The sequence below is a fragment of the Ptychodera flava genome (genome assembly GCF_041260155.1).
Source record: "Ptychodera flava strain L36383 chromosome 3 unlocalized genomic scaffold, AS_Pfla_20210202 Scaffold_26__1_contigs__length_13983176_pilon, whole genome shotgun sequence".
Taxonomy (NCBI): Eukaryota; Metazoa; Hemichordata; class Enteropneusta; family Ptychoderidae; genus Ptychodera; species Ptychodera flava.
Genome location: NW_027248280.1, coordinates 13,103,415 through 13,122,443, shown reverse-complemented (window position 1 = coordinate 13,122,443; position 19,029 = coordinate 13,103,415). Strand labels below are relative to the sequence as shown.

Sequence of the window (19,029 nt, the reverse complement as noted above, 5' to 3'; positions counted from 1 at the left end):
TATCTATCTATCTATCTTCATCATAAATAGATGGCGCCCTTCAATGCAAATTCGCAATTTGTTGCTTTACCCTGCTGGGAAATTTTTCATGACAATCTCAAGTAATTTTCCCGCAATAAATGAATTTCATCTCATTACATGATGTCAATACAGATAATGCATGCATACAAATAAAAGTAAACGAAGGACACACCCTAAACTGTTCATAAAACCTTTTTCATAACAGAATAATCCATTTGTATATCTTATGAGCTGCATCTTCACTTGCTCTACAAAAATATATGCTTTCTATTGCATAAAAATTTTGTTAAATATGACATACATACATACATACATACATCCATACATACATACATACATACATACATGCATGCATGCATGCATGCATGCATGCATGCATGCATACATACATACATACATACATACATACATACATACATACATACATACATACATACATACATACATACATACATACATACGTACGTACGTACGTACGTACATACAGACAGACAGACAGACAGACAGACAGACAGACAGACAGACAGACAGACAGAAGACAGACAGACAGTTAGATAGATAGATAGATAGATAGATAGATAGATAGATAGATAGATAGACCGTCGATAGATCGTTAATAGATTGATATTTTGATTCTACCCGCTACAAAATGTCCGTACGTGAATTTAACAAAGTCATTTTTTTCTATCAAGGTCATACAATCATTTCACACTTTCAAACTTGGGGAAGGTTATGTTTAACCAATTGGAAGAGGGGGAGAACATATTTGAGACAAGAGAATAAGCAAGGGTCATATTTTCCACCGGCCCACATCTCATGATAATTGAAAGCTCCCTTATTATTATTTAGCATAAGTGGACTTTGCTCGTCGGAGTGGCCTTTGACATGGCATATCTGGCTGAAACGTGATTGCCTGGATGCGGATATCAAGCATATCGTCACAGCGGAGAAAACGCTGCGATTGCGTTTTCGTCTTTCGTCTCGCCTTTTCAAATGCCGCAAGCTGGCCGTGGCCACGACCATCCACATCGCACACCGTTGTACGAGGGACGACGGTAAGTAACACAAAGGCGAACAAAATGCCAAAGTTGACCAGGTTTGGAGCATTTCTGTCAATTGGAATCTAGTATAGGTGCAAAGGCAGAGCTGAAGTTGCCGCTGTGAAATGTGTGGCGTATACGTCAGTTGGAGACCTGTTGCTAAGCTCGTTGTCGTCGTCGTTGTTATACCGATCAAAAAGCGATTTCAGGGTATCTAAAATAGTTTATACGGGTTTGCATGTGGTTTGCGTTGCAAAGCCGATTATTACGGTTATCGTTCCAGCCTTTAATTGAACTTGTTTAAATGTATGCATGCATGCATGTGGACTCCCAGTCAGGTAAACTTTTGCGAGGAAAAAAATGCACGCCGATGCTAAAATTGTATGGTAGACCCTTAGTCAGGTTAACTTTGTCTAGTCGAAAATGCAATTCAAGAAGGCATTTCCGCCAATCGCAGCACTTGATGAAACTTTGACTATTCAGAATTGTGCATGCTTGTCTCCCAATGCAATAAAGCTAGCCTGGGAGCTTTATCGCGCCTTCAATCGAAGATGGCACCTCCGTTGATTGAATGACGCGCAGTTTTAATCTGCCACACGAGAACCGTTACAATGCCATCCCTATCTCGGTTCTCATATCTGGAGGTTAACGTCACCTATTGTAAACAAGTAGTACAACAACATATTTCAAGACAGCATACCTTACTGTTTCAAATATGTACTACACATATAACAAAATAAGGTGCAAAAAATGGTGACTTTGTCGACGGATATGTTGCTTTCAAGACTGAATGACTCATATGTCCGACATACATTTGAACTCTTGTACACGTTTATTCGAAGACATTTTGTTTACTCATATTTTAAACACTTTTAAAGAAACTCAAGGTTTTTACTGCTTGACTTTGATGAAGAGGTATCGTACAAAATTTTGTTTCCGCTGTCTCGCGTTTATGGTGTGCTAAACTGCAGCACACAATCCAACAAAAAAAAATCAATAGTGCCCATTTCAGCATAATCTGTCCCCTGATTTACAATTCTGGAGACTATCTGAAGGAAGTCTCTTGGATTGTATGCGTAAAATGCTTTCATGCACAAAAATTGACACATTTTTTTCACTACTGGCTTCAGCAATTTCGACTGTTTTACTTTGTACTGACCGACATTCAGCCTTCTGCCTTGTGTCAACTCTGACCCGTTACGCACCGGTCGTGACCTACATAAGATGGCGGTTTAACTGTTTCCAATTCAATATATACTATTCATATATGTAGTATATGATATCAGGATTAATGCGATCCATAACCCTTTACCAAAAAAAAAACACGGAAGTACGAAGTGGTAGGACTACTGATCCGGGCAATACGTAAAAATAACTCACCGCTTTGACACAGTAGTTCACGATACTGAGATGTATTGACGCCAGCCTTTGTCATCGCTGAGACTACATCAGGCGTTCCTGGATACGAGGGAAGGTAATTTTGCACACCGGTCTCAGATGGGTTGTTGACCAGCCAGTGGCAAATGACCTCTTCCGCGGTCAGGTTTCTCCAGTCCATTTCAAAAGAGTGAATTTCGAAACGAAGTCTGTCCATATGATGACGCTCCCACTGTGATGAAGGAGGAAAAACTATGTGGGGATGTAGCCGCCGTTGGCAACACACATCGGCCTGCGTGCAGAGTCCCATTGTGTAGTCTGGACATTCGGCGTGTCTCGCGCTCTGCTGCCTTCGCCGATCTGTTCGTCTCGCCGCCACAACATCGCCCTCCTCGGATTCGTCGTCTTTCTCACTGACAGACGAACCTTGGACTACTGAGGCACAATCATCTGATGCGTCGCCATCGCTGTGTGCCCTGGATTCCATGGCATCTACATGCATCTGCACCGATACTTCCGGGCCTTGGTGCGGCAGGGCTCAGTCCAGTCGCACATTTGTTGATAGTAATATGCAAATGATATTCCGGGCCAGGCTCGTCTTTTAACATGCGCGCGCAGCTAGACGAGAGAGAGAGAGAGAGAGAGAGAGAGAGAGAGAGAGAGAGAGAGAGAGAGAAGCTGATTGATATGATTATCAATGCCCTCTGGAAATTACAGGGTCGATCGGGGGCAATTTTTTTACCTTTAAGGTTATTTTGGTTTGACCGATCTAAGAACAGCAAAATCTATCCAAATCATTCTTTCTTTGCTTTATTGCGAAAAGGGAAGGAAGCACATATTGTTTTGTCTTTGTACAGCCGCAGTGACTAGCTCGTTACCGCAATCGTTGACATAGTATTCAAGTTCGACCATAGGAACACGTTCCACATAATTGCACAACAGTATTCCGTTACGACGCTACAGTCAGCTGATAATGAGTATGACAAAACTAAGACGCAGATCATTATATCTATCTCTCTGTTGTCATTTACCATCTTTACCGTGTTTTCAAGTGGACCCCCACATCTTGTCGTCGTAAAAGTTTCTGTTATGATGTAACTAGGTAAAAACTGAAACCGAAATGCTAGAGTTGTCACTCATTGAAATTCTTCAGCGAGGAGATCTCTATCTCTGTTATCACCGGCCGAGGTCAGATTTTCTGTCAATCAGCCAGGGTCGTTGATTGCTTGATGTAATGGTTTAAACCCATAATTCAAATTTACCATGATATTAACAGAAGCACGTGCAGAAATGTTTATAGAACTACGAGTATCCATCTACCCACACATGTTTACTTATTTATTTGCACTACTTAAGTGTCTCCAGGGTCCGTTTCCATAAAACATGTACACTGTAGCAGTAAGAGCGCGACAAGTTCCAGAGTAAGCCACTCAGTGTCCGTCGGGAACGTGTAATCGAGATCCATCATCCGAGGGCGCTCACTGTTCTTCGATCGCTTCGAATACAGATGCTACTACCACGAGTCTAGACTTGAATCAAGTCGGTGAATTTTTAAAAAATAAAATCATTATAATAGTTTCTCTTGTGTCTCTCCTATTTCGTACAAACCTTTTCGGGATTTGGTAGCCCAGGCCAGGTTTTCCCGGCGATTGAATTCGTTACCTTTGAGTCTGCGCAGTATAGTGAGTTAGTTTCTGCCGGGTTCATTGCCGGGTTCCGGGTGAAACTCCCCTGCATAGCGCTCACCCGACTCATCGCGTCCACGCCACTCACGCGCGCGTTTTACATTTAAGCAAAATACAAATCATTACGTTCACTCCACTCAAACATTCACAAATCACAGACTTGAACCAAGTCTACCACGAGTCGTACCGAATCATGTAATCATTACATTAACACGGCACACTGACAAGTTTGACAGCACCTAGGCCTCGCTCCGTGTTGATGAAAAACTGTCTGAACGATATTGGCTACTTTAGTGTTGATACATTACGTTAATATGTAAACAATCGATAAAGCGGAAATATACCAACCAAAGTTTGCTCAGTGATAAGGTGACATAAGTTCTTGTCATAATCTGTCCGACGACCACCAGTCAAGCTACAGGAGACCCTATATCATATTAAAAGAGCGCATTACTGATAGCTGGATACATTAATGACAACATATTTATCGCTCTTTTAGAGTTTAGATAATTTTTTATCAGTTCACACTTTACAGTTCAGGTTTTACGGTTTAGGTACACGACTTGATGAATTTTGTAAATCAGGGCGTTTTTAACTATTAAGCGTTGGGGGGGGGGGGCGGAGAAATTCGAAGAGGATTCGTATATTAAAAAAGGTATCCCCTCAGGGAGGGTTATATTGTGGGATATTGGCCCGTGGCGGGTTGCATGTTTTACATTGGCTATTTTATAATGAATGCAATTCGCAATTTGTTGCTTTACCCTGCTGGGAAATTTTTCATGATAATCTCAAATAATTTTCGCGCAATAAATGAATTTCATCTCATTACATGATGTAAATACAGATAATGCATGCAACAAATAAAAGTAAACGAAGGACACACCCTAAACTGTTCATAAAACCTTTTTTTTTATAACAGAATAATCCATTTTGTATAACTAATGAGCTTCATCTTCACGTGCTCTACAAAAATATATGCTTTCTATTGCATAAAAATGGGTTTAAATATGAGGTATATAGACATACATACATACATACATACAGACAGACAGACAGACAGTCAGATAGATAGATAGATGGAAGATAGAGAGATAGGTAGGTAGATAGATAGATAGATAGATAGGTAGGTAGGTAGGTAGATAGATAGATAGATAGATAGATAGATAGATAGATAGATAGATGGATAGATAGATAGATAGATAGATAGATGGGATGGATGGATGGATGGATGGATGGATGGATGGATGGATGGATGGATGGATGGATGGATGGATGGATAGATAGATAGATAGATAGATAGATAGATAGATATAGATAATAGATAGACCGTCGATAGATCGTTGATAGATGGATATTTTGATTCTACCCGCTACAAACTGTCCGTACGTGAATTCAACAAAGTCATTTTATACTATCAAGGTCATACAATCATTTCACACTTTCAAACTTGGGGGAGGTTACGTTAACTAATTGGAAGAGGGGGAGATCACATTTGAGACAAGAGAATTAGCAAGGGTCATATTTTCCGCCGATATCCTCCGGCCCACGCTCATAAAAATTTAAAGCTCCCTTAGCATCAGTGGACTTTGCTCGTCGGAGTGGCCTTTGACACGGCATATCTGGCTAAAACGTAATTGCCTGGATGCGGATATCAAGCATATCGTCACAGCGGAGAAAACGCTGCGATTGTTTTTTCGTCTTTCGTCTCGCCTTTTCAAATGCAGCAAGCTTTCCGTGGCCACGACCATCCACGTTGCACACCTTTGTACGAGGGACGACGGTAAGTAACACAAACTTGAAGGCGAACAAACTGCCAAAGTTGACCAGGTGTGGAGCATTTCTGTCAATTTTAATCTAGGTGCAAAGGCAGAGCTGAAGTTGCCGCTATGAAATGCGTGGTGTATACGTCAGTTGGACACCTGTTGCTAAGCTTGTTGTCGTCGTCGTTGTTATACCGATCAAAAAACGATTTCAGGGCGTCAACAATAGTTCGTAGGGCTTTAGGCCTACATGTGGTTTGCGTTGAAAAGCCGATTATTATGGTTATCGTGGCAGCCTTTCATTGAACTTGTTTGAATGTATGCATGCATGCATGCATGTGGACTCCGAGTCGAGTAAACTTTCGTGAGGAAAAAAATGCACGCCGATGTTAACATCGTATGGTAGACTCTTCGTCAGGTTAAATTTGTCTGAGCAAAAAAAAATCAATTCAAGAACGCATTTCCACCAATTGCAACACTTGATGAAACTTTGACTATTCAGAACTGTGCATGCTTGTCTCCCAAAGCAAAAAAGTTAGCCTGGGAGATTTATCGCACCTTCAATCGAAGATGGCACCTCCGCTGATTGAATGACGCAGTTTTAATCTGCACACGAGAATCGATACAATGACAGAGTCTGTGCTGTATTGTGGTTATCTATTGTAAACTAGTAGTACAACATATTTCAAGACAGCCCACCTTACTCTTTCAAATATGTACTACATATAACAAAATAAGGGGCAAAAAATTGCGACTTTGTCCATTGCTATGTTGCTTTTAAGGCTGAATGGTGCGTTTGCCCGACATACATTTGAGCTCTATACACGTTTATTCGAAGACATTTTGTTTACTCATTTTGTACACTTGCAAAGAAACTCAGCAAGGTTTATACAGCTTGACTTTGAAGAAGAAGTATCGTGTAATTTATTTCCGCTGTCTCGCATTTATGGTATGCTTAATATTTTCCTGATTAGGACTATGATAGATAAGTTGTGACATGCTATAGTTTAATCAAATACTATGTATCAACGTTTATGGGGACTGGTGTTGACTAAACAGTAACCAATTAAGCTTAGTCTATCGATTAGTCCACATCTACATTTCCTCGACCGCCTCAGTTTTTTTTCCCGGCATTCATTGCTCGAGAGGCACACTATATTGTGTCAGTTGTGTACTACTAGCCACTGTCTGCCGCGGTTCAAACTTCGCGAGAGAAAAACCACTGTGAACGTTTAACGGAGCCGAGCAAAGAGACATTGAGAAAGAAACTTCAGATCTAATATATTCAAGATATGTAAGGACGCCTTAAACTTTTCATTAATGATCAGGTCCTATATTTGTTTCTTAGGTCCAACTACTTTTTATATTTTAACGGACCTCTATATGGTGGTGCGCGCCTTGAAACTAAAACTTGTTTTTACAAAAAACAAGAAGTATAAAGCTTCATTTACGTCACAGCTGTCAAAATGAACACATACGAGCAGTATAGATAGAAAGGTATTGTGAGAGTTCAGGTGACAAAAAACTGACCCCAAGGCTTGTATCCTGCCAGCTATATCTCTCCGTCGATCTGACAGAGATTGTTAATACCGCGATGACTCGGCAATCAATCACCCCTAGATTCGCCCAGCATATGTATGAGGCTAAAAATGGCCAACACTTTATAGTAGGCTTAGCTATGGTTTGTGCACCCTCTCCGTAGTGACGACGACGCTATGCTTGCAGACTCGTGATATAAACTTCACCAAGGGTTATGATTTGTTTGACCCGGCCAATAAAAAACCCATAACAATAAACGTTGAAGGAAAGCGTAGCGAATGCCTTTGTAGCCGACCAGTAACCAAGGCATTCGCCACGGATATAGAGCGAGGACAATGAATAGTTAATGAATGTATACGTAGCCAATTTTGAAATAATTTGGTGAGCTTTTAGCCGCGTTTTGTACATGGGAGATATGAGAACTGACTGAAAGAGGAGGAATTTTCAAATTGGTTTATGACATCAGGAACAGTTATCGATCAACCGAACAACACAATCACTGTTTATGGTTTACGACCTTACACGAATGTCTGCACGTAATAAGTGTGTACGTAATTGCAATTTTATGCTGATGATTTATTATGGAACGCATATACCTGAGATCAGCCATCGATAACAAGTCAGCTGCTGGTATCACTTTTCGTGAGATGGTAGTTTAGTAGTTGTGTGGCGCACTGTTTGTCTGCAGTACGGAAGTGAAGCTATTCCAGTTCACTGGCGAAGTCTTGTGATTTCTGCATAAACAAACGAGCTGTTTACGGACATGAGTGTTGCCTTCGGCGGACATGAGTGTTGCCTTCGGCACACCTGGCTGGCCTAAAATACAGATACTACACAGATAACAAAGACATCGTGCAAAAATGCTGATTTTTGTCTGCTGATATGTGAATGGGTTTATTTGTCTGACATACATTTGAACGTTCAAAGCATTCACGTTTATTCGGCGAACGTTTGTTTACATATTTTTAAACTTGTAAAAAAAACCTCAATATTTTACTGGCTTGATTTTGAAAAAAAACAAAAACTTAAAAAAAAATCGATTTCCGTTTTCCTTGAGTTAACTATAGAGAACAGCGACAGCGAAATATTGCTGACCCAACGGTAAATTTGCTCATTCATTCTAAAATATTTGGACAGGGACCAGTGACTTGTATTTATTGATTACGGTGTCAGGATAGTGTTTGATGTGGCTTTGAGTAAACATAGCGATGTGTTTGAACCTGACAGACCAGTTCGATCCACCAACGTCATAGACTTCTAGTTTGAACTTTGCTCTGTCAAGTTGTATTGCGGCAGCTTGAAGTAAGCTTACCTTTCGTGGTTATACCTTGTTTGAGGATGTGTACAAGGTTGTGGATTTTACATTTAATAGACGTGCATTTTAAGCATACCCCAAGTTTTTGGCTTTATCAATACCAAAACAGAGGAAATACCAAGCGACAAGTGGCTTTGGATTTGCCTACGTGCATTTATGCTAAAAAAACACGTCCTGAGTATTGCAGGCAACCATTCATTTTTGTCACCATGAAGTCGAGAACGCTGATCGTCATTGAGGCAGTACTATGATATCACACGATACAGTGTATCACACGATACAGGGCGCACTTCGGGACATCAGGGCACTGAGACCCCCCCCCCCCGGTCCCGGTTGAAACAAGATCTGTCAAGGTCAAGTCCTAATTCTGTAAAATGATTTTTTCAAATATGTTGGTGTTTTCGGAACCGATGATACTATTTTGGCAATATCAAAATTAACCGGCAAAATACACCTTGGACAGATTTTTGTTATGTCTGCCCAATTTAAAGCTGTTGAGTAATTCACCGTCTTATTTTCGTAAAAGTAGAAAATATGTCGTTTCCAATAGAGTTAAGAACACAGAGATGGCAGCCATTTTAAAGTTTCAAATATTAGTAAATTTGGGGTAGTTTCTCCAGTACCAAAATTTGCAAGGTCACCCCGGATGTGGAATTTTTAATTTGGAAAGGGAATGGTGGAAAAGTGTCTTCGACAGAAAACTAGGAAATGCTGCTCTCGACGCATAAATCTGTTGTAGCCCGTTTGGGCACAAATGGAATACTCCCGGAAGTACTGACATCGTTTTCGGAGGCGGAATCGTGGTCAATTGGCCAAAGATTTCATGAAAGTTTTAATGGTTTTTATTGAGAAATTTACATGAGCTTGGTATACTATAACCTGCCAGAAGCTTCTTCAATTGAGGTGAATGAAACCTAATGCTTATTTAAAGTTTTACTGTTGAAACCTGCGTTAGCCAATATTTCTCAGTTTGAACAAGGGTTTTTCTCTGTCTACTGCAGTAACTCTGGGTTTACTGAGGAATGGCTTCAACTTGTCTGTTACAAACAGTTGTCGTACGTTGTCCGGTCCTTTCCACGCCGGTAAAATTGAGATTTATGGCACGGGAACTCAGCGCGCTACTACTTTATATAGTCTGCTCTTCTCTGCATTAACTTCATTTATCATTTATTACGATTCAAGTTTATGTGAATGCATTATTTGTCTGACAGACATCTGAACTTTCAAAGCGTTCACGTTTATTAGGCGAACTTTTGTTACTTATTTTTAAAATTGTAAAAAAAACCCTCAATTTCACTGGTTTGATTTTGAAAACCTAAAACTTATGATAAGTCTTTTTCCGTTTTTAGCTCACGTGTGTAAACACGTGGGCTATTGTCATAGCGATGTCTGTCTGTCTGTCCGTGTGTGTGTGTGTGTGTGTGTGTGTGTGTGTGTCTGTCTGTCTGTTTACACGATAACTCATAAACGCCTGAACGGATTCAAGTCAGATTTGGTACACAGGTACCATATGCTACTTGCAAGAACTGATTAGATTTTGGTTAGTGTGGCTTGCATATTAATGAAGTTATGCAATATCGTTTTTTTCCGTACAATGGTTTCCCTATGGAGACGGTAATGACAGTGTAGACATATATCAAGAAATACTGCACAAAATCTCATGAAACTTTTCACAGATGACAATCTCAGAATATTATGATGATACTGTGAGTGTCATGTCAATTGCCTTCTCATTTGCATATTTAATGAACTTTTGTTATTAGTGAGATAACTCTGAAATTCCTGCACCAAACTTGATGATACTTGCAACAAATATTGATCTGATATATATCTAATTATACTTAGAAGCATTGCACAGTGTCAAGTTAATAAATAGGTCATTTGCATATTTTATGAAGTTTTGTAATTAGTCATATAACTTCGATATAACTTCACCAAATGTGATGAAATCTGCTGCAGATACTGATCCGACTGATATATAACTGTAGTGTAAAGTATTCAGTAGTGTGAAATTAATTAAGGGTTCATTTGCATATTTAATGAACTTTGTAATTAGGTATATAACTCTGAAATTACGGCACCCAAGTCTTTGAAATTGGGTACAGATATTGTTTTGATAAATATCTAATTGTACTGAGAAGCATTTGGCAGTGTCAAGTTAACAAATAGGTCATTTGCATATTTTATGAAGTTTTGTAATTAGTGATATAACTCCAAAATAGCTGCACCAAATGTTATGAAATCTGCTGCAGATACTGATTCGACAGATATCTAATTGTGGTGTAGAGCATTTACTTGTGTGAAGTTAATTAAGGGTTTATTTGCATATTTAATGAACTTTGTAATTAGTGATATTACTCCAAAATTACAGCGTCAAATTTGATGAAACTTGCTACAGATGTTGGTCTGATAAATATCCAATTGTACTGAAAAGTATTGAACAGTTAATAATTAGCTCATTTGCATATTTCATGAAGTTTTATAAGTAGTCATATAACTCCGAAATAACTGCATCAAATGTGATGAAAACTGCTGCATATACTGATCTGACAGATATCTGACTGTGTTGTAAAGCATTTAGTAGTGTAAAGTTAATTAAGGGTTCATTTGCATATTTAATAAACTTTGTAATTAGGTATATACCGGTAACTCTGAAATTACGGCACCAAATTTTGTGAAACGTGCTACAGATATTGATTTGATAAATATTTAATTGTGCTATGAATCATTGAACAGTGTCAATTTAATATAGGGATTATTTGCATATTTAATGAACTTTGTAATTAGTGACATTACTCTAAAAATACTGCATTAAATAAAACGTGCTACAAATGTTGATCTGATGGATATCTAATTGCCCCATGAAGCATTGAGCAGTGTCAAGTTAATTAATAGCTCATTTGCATATTAAATAAAGTTTTGTAATTAGTGATTAAAATCTGAAAGTACTGTGCGATATTGAAAAAAAACCTGCTTCATTAGTGATAACATATATCTCATTGTTCTTTGAAGGGTACTACTATTAATGAACCTGTTGTAAAACACGTGAGCATATTCAGTTCATATCTGGTTATTGAGTTATCTACAGAGAATAGCGACTGCGAAATGTTGCTGACTTGCTGACACAAAGTCGATTTGCTTATTTATTCTAAAATATTTGAACAGGCACCCGTGACTTGTATTTATTGATTACGATGTCAGGATAGTGTTTGACGTGGCTTTGAGTAAACATGGCGATGTGTTTGAACCTCACAGACCAGTTCGATCGACCGACGTTATAGATTTCTAGACTTTGCTCTGTCAAGTTGTATTGCGGCGGCGTGAAGTAAGCTTAATACTTTTCGTGGTTATACCTTGCTTGAGGATGTGTAAACGGTTGTGTGGGTTTTACATTAATGGTAGAGCATTTTAAGCATACCTACAGTTTTTGGGTTTATCAATACCACGACAGAGGAAATATCAAGCGACAAGTGGCCTTGAATTTGCCTGCGTGCGTTTATGCTAAAAACACGACCTGAGTATTGCAGGCAACCATATGTCACCATGATGTCGTGACTTGTATTTATTGATTACGATATCAGGATAGTTTTTGAAGTGGCTTTGAGTAAACATAGCGATGTGTTTGAACCTCACAGACCAGTTCGATCCATCAACGTTATAGGCTTCTAGGTTTAATAGAACTTTGCTCTGCTGTGTCGCAGCGGCCTGCTTACGTATATGCGTGGTTAGAATACTACGCTTGATGGTGTGTACAAGATTGTGCATTATATTTAATGAGTATATGAACGTGCTTTTTACTCATGCCCATAATATTTTGGTTTATCAATATCACAAGAGAGTAAATATCAAGCGACTTCAGTTGTCCTATCTAAGTGCGTTTATGCCCTCGTCGAAAACGCTTACTGTCACTGCCTAACCATAGACAATAGAGGGAGCCCCTCTACTGTCTATGGCCTAACCCATAGGTCACACAATCCATGAGGGCGCACTTGAGGACACCAGAACACCCCCTTCCCCCCCCCCCCGCCACCTTTCCTGGTTGCAAGTGCTGATTCTGTAACATCAAGGAATTTTTCTGAAAAATTGGCGTTTTCGGAACCAATGTGTGACATCCCTTTTAGCATTTTATGGCCAGACACTAAATTTATTTTGGTTATGTCAAAATTATAATATGGGAATTTTAGGTAGAATATACCTTGCAACGAATTTTTGAACTAAAATTTGTACAGTAATTCTCTGATCTACCACTTATGTCTGCTCATCTATAAAAAATCATATGCGGTGATTTTCTTCACTTTACTTGCAATGTTCAATTGAGGAAGACATTTTCTCGATCTTATAGAATTACAAAACCCCCAAATTTAATTTGACCCTACCGATATAAAGATGTGTGCAATTCATCGCTATTTCGGTTCTCCGTTGCACGTGATCAACTCAGTTGAATCGCGCAGCAACATTTTCATATAATTTTGTCACCGCTATAGAATATCACCGAAGCAATAATTTTCTGATATTTTCAAATCTTTTGGTCAAAAACAGTAGCCAATAAGTAATCATGCCCATTTTGTCCAAAATTATCAAACAATTTACCGAAAAGTTCGCGTAAATTACTAAAATGTTGCACTGAGATTTTGGTTTCGACAGCAGTCAAAGGGTTAACAGCCAATGATTTGGATTTCCTGCTTTGACATCCAGGGTACACGGGTTGCTATTGTGTTATAGACTGAGCGTCATGGTTCCCCTAGTTTCTGCCTTTTCCGTCAAAATCTGCTGACGAGTGGTTGAGCCCATTTGATTACAGTTGCTAAGAGATAGGATTTGGAGAGAGATTAGCGCAACGGAAGCTGAATTAGGAAGAATATTGTTGACTGCGCTCACGAATGAGATCGGTTAATATGTGGCCAAGAATATGACCTGAAATTCGCTAATTAAACGTTTGTAGTTTTGTATTAAATTTGATACTAAAAGTCTGATAACTTCAAACTTGAATTTTTCGTCACTGTAATTTTCAAAGTCATCCAACTTTCCTCCACTTTTTTTCAAATTCGAACCCAATCACATTAGGTTAATTACTGCATATGCCAAACATAGTTTGCGTTTTCGCATCGAAAACTAGGGGATGTAACTCATTTGGACTGCTCAGTTGAAAAGACAGGCATTGGTAATTTAAAAGTAGATTGACGGTATTTCCCCGCGTTTTTTTGAGATCTGCGTATTAGGCGCGGAAGCAAAACAAGCAGAAAGCGATCAGATCAAAACGTTATGAGGAGTCAGGCGAAGTGATATTTTATTACATTTTAAGGAAACAATGCTCGCCCTTTATATGTACATATCCTTTATAATAATAAACTTTATTTCGAGAACCAGCTCATATGACACACTAAAAAGACTAAAAAAGAGGGACTAAAACAAACCAACAGAGCGACAATTAAAAGCAATCTCTGTACATATTTTCAAAAAGCACTATTAAGACGCACATACATAGACAACGCAGCAGCAATTAATGGATTTTCACTTTTTTCCAATCTTAAATAAAACCTGGAACGCAAGTGCGTTGCTTGCTTTCAAAGGTCATGATATTATTATATACAAAAGTATCCGTTATACTCAATTTTCGGTCAACCCGTAACAGGATTCTATAAACGTTGTTGTATGCAACTCGGACATCATTTATGCACTTTTTCGTGAAGAGACGCCATAAATGCGAACAATACATTGTACAATATGCTTGAAACAAAGTTATTTTGACTGTGCTCAGGTATTTCAGAAATGTAAGACTTTGTTCGCAGCTTATAGCCATAGACGCAGTCTCCGAGAGTCGAATAGAATGGTTTGTAGGGTTATAATTCACGACGACGCAAGGCAGCATTTCAACAAAACATAACAGCGTCCACCTATATCACTTCCACAGGCAAACATCACTGAAGAGAATTCCACGTGATGGGATGTGAGCAGTCGACGACATTAACGCCGTAGACTTGCCCAGCAACTGAACGTCAAAACAGTGACCCAGACCATCTGTCGACGCAGGCAACCCTGTCCCCGACCCTAAACCTGTAGGTGAAGTAGACACTTTACGAGAAAACCTAACCCTGTCGCTAAGATGGATCCGGAACCATTGTATGCTGAGATCGACGATGTGGGATACAAGCATACATACATGAGGCTGAACACGGCCGAACAAAAGTACGTATTAAATTTCACATTTTTGTTCGTTTGTGTATTCTTACTGTATGCTAAATAAGTAGCGAAAAGACATGTAGGGGCTATGCCTCCATAAATACAAACATGCATAAGTGCGTATACTTACGCACACACGCACTTAAATACATATATAGAATACAGTAACAATACAGTATATTGACAAAAAATGCCTAAAAAACAACCTCACATACATACATACATACATACATACATACATACATACATACATACATACATACATACATACATACATACATACTATTGCAAATTGGGTTTTACATTCGGCAGTTATAAAAGACACTGTAAGCCTATAGTTACGCCTTTATACGCACCAGCAAAATGCTTTTGTTGGCCTACCCATTGTTAGTGAAACACATCATATCATCTAAAAGGGGCGTAATTTTTATAATGGTTTCGTATTTTCTATTCGAATGACCTTGACTCCAAAGGATGTGCCCTTTCTTACTCGTCTTTGTGAAAGCGTGTTAAATATAACATATGAGTCTTGTCAATACAACACGCTGTGCAAAATATTCAGTGTTATTGTTGACAAGCGACCCCAAAATACTTGTTTGTCATCGATAACATTCGACTTTACTCACGAACAAACGGTGTTGAAAAGTTAACATGTAAGCATTGAAACAAAATCTAGAGGTTTGTGAGAACAGAGATGTTTGACAATGCATAAAAAATATTGGAACTTTTATTACTGATAGTTTACATAGAACGGCCGATATCTTTCTTTTATATTTCAGACGGCTGAGAGAACGACCAAGTGCAGACAGACTACCGAAAGCCGCTGCCGTTTGCTCCTCGTGTAACAGGTCATTCAAAAACGCGAAGCTGTTGCCGTGTTCTCACATCATCTGTCTCGACTGCGCCGATGTGATGATCTCCCATGGTGTTCTCACCTGTCCGACGTGCAACAGGGAGCACAAGATGCCGGCAGATGGCGCTGTCTCCTTGCCGGACTGTTCCTTCCTCGATGTCCTGATGGACGGGGCCCTTGATTCGGGGTCGGCTCCAGGCAAGACCCCCGTCGCTAAAGGCCAAATGGGGAAAACGTGGGACGTGTTGTGCTGCGTTTGCACCAAGAAAAACTCGAGTAAATTCTGCAGCGACTGCGGTATCGTCATGTGCGCCCAATGCAGTAAGACCCACAAGAACATACCCGCGACCAAGAATCACCGATTGATGACGATCGACGAGTACAAAGAGGGCGCCCTTCTGCAGGCGGGAGTGTTCAGACCGAACGAATGCCCAAAACACAAAGGGCGCGAAATGTCGTCTTACTGCGCAACGTGCGATGTCCCGATTTGCGAGCTGTGCGTGAGCTTTCAACACAGAAAGCCCAACCACAAACACAAGTCGCTGAAAGAGACGATGGGGAAGAAGCAAGGGCTGCTCCTGCGGAAGTTGGAGGACGCGAGAAAGAAAGCCTGTTCACTGGAAGGCCTGAGTAGTGAACTTGAAAGGAGAGACAAAGCTTCGGCGGAGTGGTACAAAAAGAAAGAAGAGGAGATAAAAGTTGGTTTCAAGCAGTTGATGGATGGACTGACGAACGCCATGAAGTTCGTGGAAGCCGAGCAAGAGGAATTACTTCGGGACCTCCACACCACCCGCGGCGCAGAGAAAACGATGCTCAACGGTCTCAAGGAGAAGACGGACAAGTCTCTGGACGAAATGAAGACCTGCCTCGGCGCCGGCGCCAACCTGCTGCAGCACAGCAACGAGGTCGGGTTTCTGTCGCTAGTCGGGGATACCATGGCAACCATCGACAAGAACATCGACACGGAACTTGGACAGGTGCCAAGTCTGACCCCTAAAGCAGGGCCGTCGCCCGAGGACAAGCTCGGCGCTATAACAGACGAAGCCCTGAGCATAGTCGTGACTGGCAACGACCGATTGAAATACGTCGAGCTGAAAAAGAAGAGCAAAGGGACCTTGAAAGGGACACTGAAGTCATTAAGAAAGTAACCAGAGAAAGCAGGATAAACTAATTAATAAATAAATAAGCAAACAAACAAATAAATAAATAAATAAATAAATAAATAAATAAATAAATAAATAAATAAATAAAATAAGTAAATAAATTGATAAAAGGAATACGCAGACACAAATATATGTATACACGTATATATACATATGGACATATATACATATATATATATATATATATATATATATATATATATATATTACGGAGACAAAGTAAACACTGACTTATCTTTCATTTATCTTGTAATTCAATATAGATATGGTACAACGTTGTTGTGAACATCAAAAGAGTATCTAAATATTTACTGTATTAATCCGCCACTCATCTCTCGCTTAGATACTGTTTACACAATTTTACGCGAAACTTTGTAAAGGTATGACTTTTTGCATTGGCCTTGATTCGTTTGCATTGAGAGTGGAGTTTTGTGATGTTTTTTATGCATACTATATATAAATGTGAGCGAGATAGCGTAAATGCGATGGTATTGTCCTCGTCGTGAGTACCCTGCTAAATACCTACCAATTAAAGACATTTAGTATACACACATTTTCAATTGGATTTTACCATTCTTAAATAAACTGCATTCGGGGAATCCAAGGAGATGAATTAAAATGTAGGGCTTTAAGTCACGTACACACTTTTTGTTACCATAGCTATGGAGATACCAGGGCCACTTTTAATTTCTAGCAAGGCAGTCGCTCAAGAAATGTCTGCCGTGTGTTATGATGCATTTAAGCAATGCGGTGCGTCATAGATGTATTCAAAGCACTGAGACCAAAAAAGGTGTCAGCGAATCATGAAAATCGTCAAATTTAGTCACCGTACTGACATTTACCCTCATAACCCATCGCAGTAGACAACTGTATAACAAGTTAGTTGATATTCGAGTTGCGAAGCAATTCCTAAAATTAATGGAAGAAAATAAATATGAAAATTTTCCGGCGCTTCGTTCACCACTGGATTATATTACAGCACCCACCGTGTTTGTTTTGTCTGCAATGCATAGTGATTTAAGGTAGTATGCGCCTCGAAAGTGAAAGACTTAGATCTTTACCCCAACTTTCCTCAATGAAACTGTTCACACCCTCTCATCAAATCAAGAATAAAAATCAGGGGTCATCGCGAAATGTTTGGTACTGGAGAAACAATTTACATTACGTTTACCTATAATTCGAATTCAAAATGTTTTAACTCTACGGGGAAATGACATTTTTGATTTCCGAAAAACTAAGACGGTGAAAATAACTCTTATTCCAAGAGCTTTAAACGGAGCCCTCACAAGTGGTAGATCGGAAAGAATTGTATAAATCTGAGAGTCTGAATATCTTTCCCCGAGGCGCATTCTACCTTATTGCGCGAACGCAAAGACTCTCGCAGTATTCCACGATTGCCTGAGTGTCCGTATGGGACTCAGAGATATTTTGTGAATAAGAGTCTAATGTCGACATTTCAGATATGTGTAAATACGCAGCAATATTGCAGAAGCCATGTCCAAGTGAGCGTGTGAGCATGTGGACGATTATTCTACTTTGCCGACATGTGTGATGACTGTTTTTTGTTGTTTGTTTGTTTGTTTGTTTGTTTGTTTGTTTGTTTTTTGCTTGGTATGGAACGGTTCAATAAACTTTCCTTCATTTAAGAAGCCTCCAGTTAGGTGTATCTTTCTGCAGTTTACTTACATCCGACCTTCGGAGAGATGTGTGGTACAAGTAAAGGGCCCTTACAAACAATGAATAATAAAAACCCGAACTTGTAAACTCATTGCAGTATTGGGTTTTTTTGTTACTAGCCTGGATATTGGCGAATGCTGTGACCTGTCATTGTTGTCATTGTTTACACAAGGATCGTGTGGCTGCAAATTTCGAATAACCTCTTGAAACGGTTTTTTAAATCTCCTGTACAAACGCTGTAGTGTTTCCAGTGACGTCACTTGCGGAACTTTGAGCTATTTGTCTTTGAAAATATGGTGATGGATTTGGTCGATGACATTCAAACGCTTACTCGTGTATTTGGGTTGCATTTTATTTAGATGTTAAAATCTAATTTGTGCGCTCGTACGTCGCCAACGTTCGAAAATCAGTCTGTGGTC

General features: G+C 39.5%; 1 protein-coding gene across 3 annotated transcripts; it reads left to right on the top strand.

Moving 5' to 3' along the window:
• Window positions 1-922: 922 nt before the first annotated feature.
• LOC139125699 (E3 ubiquitin-protein ligase TRIM45-like) lies at window positions 923-18,654 on the top strand. 3 transcript variants are annotated; one of them, XM_070691801.1, is made up of 4 exons: window positions 923-1,076; window positions 14,649-14,785; window positions 14,824-14,923; window positions 15,697-18,654. In XM_070691801.1, exons 3-4 carry the CDS (start codon window positions 14,841-14,843, stop codon window positions 16,916-16,918), a joined length of 1,305 nt encoding a protein of 434 aa, XP_070547902.1. In that variant the 5' UTR covers window positions 923-1,076; window positions 14,649-14,785; window positions 14,824-14,840; the 3' UTR covers window positions 16,919-18,654. The 3 variants fall into 3 exon arrangements, with proteins under 3 accessions (XP_070547902.1, XP_070547900.1, XP_070547901.1); XM_070691799.1 differs by having other exon boundaries at window positions 14,649-14,923; XM_070691800.1 differs by lacking the exon at window positions 923-1,076 and adding an exon at window positions 5,749-5,903 and having other exon boundaries at window positions 14,649-14,923.
• Window positions 18,655-19,029: the final 375 nt, after the last annotated feature.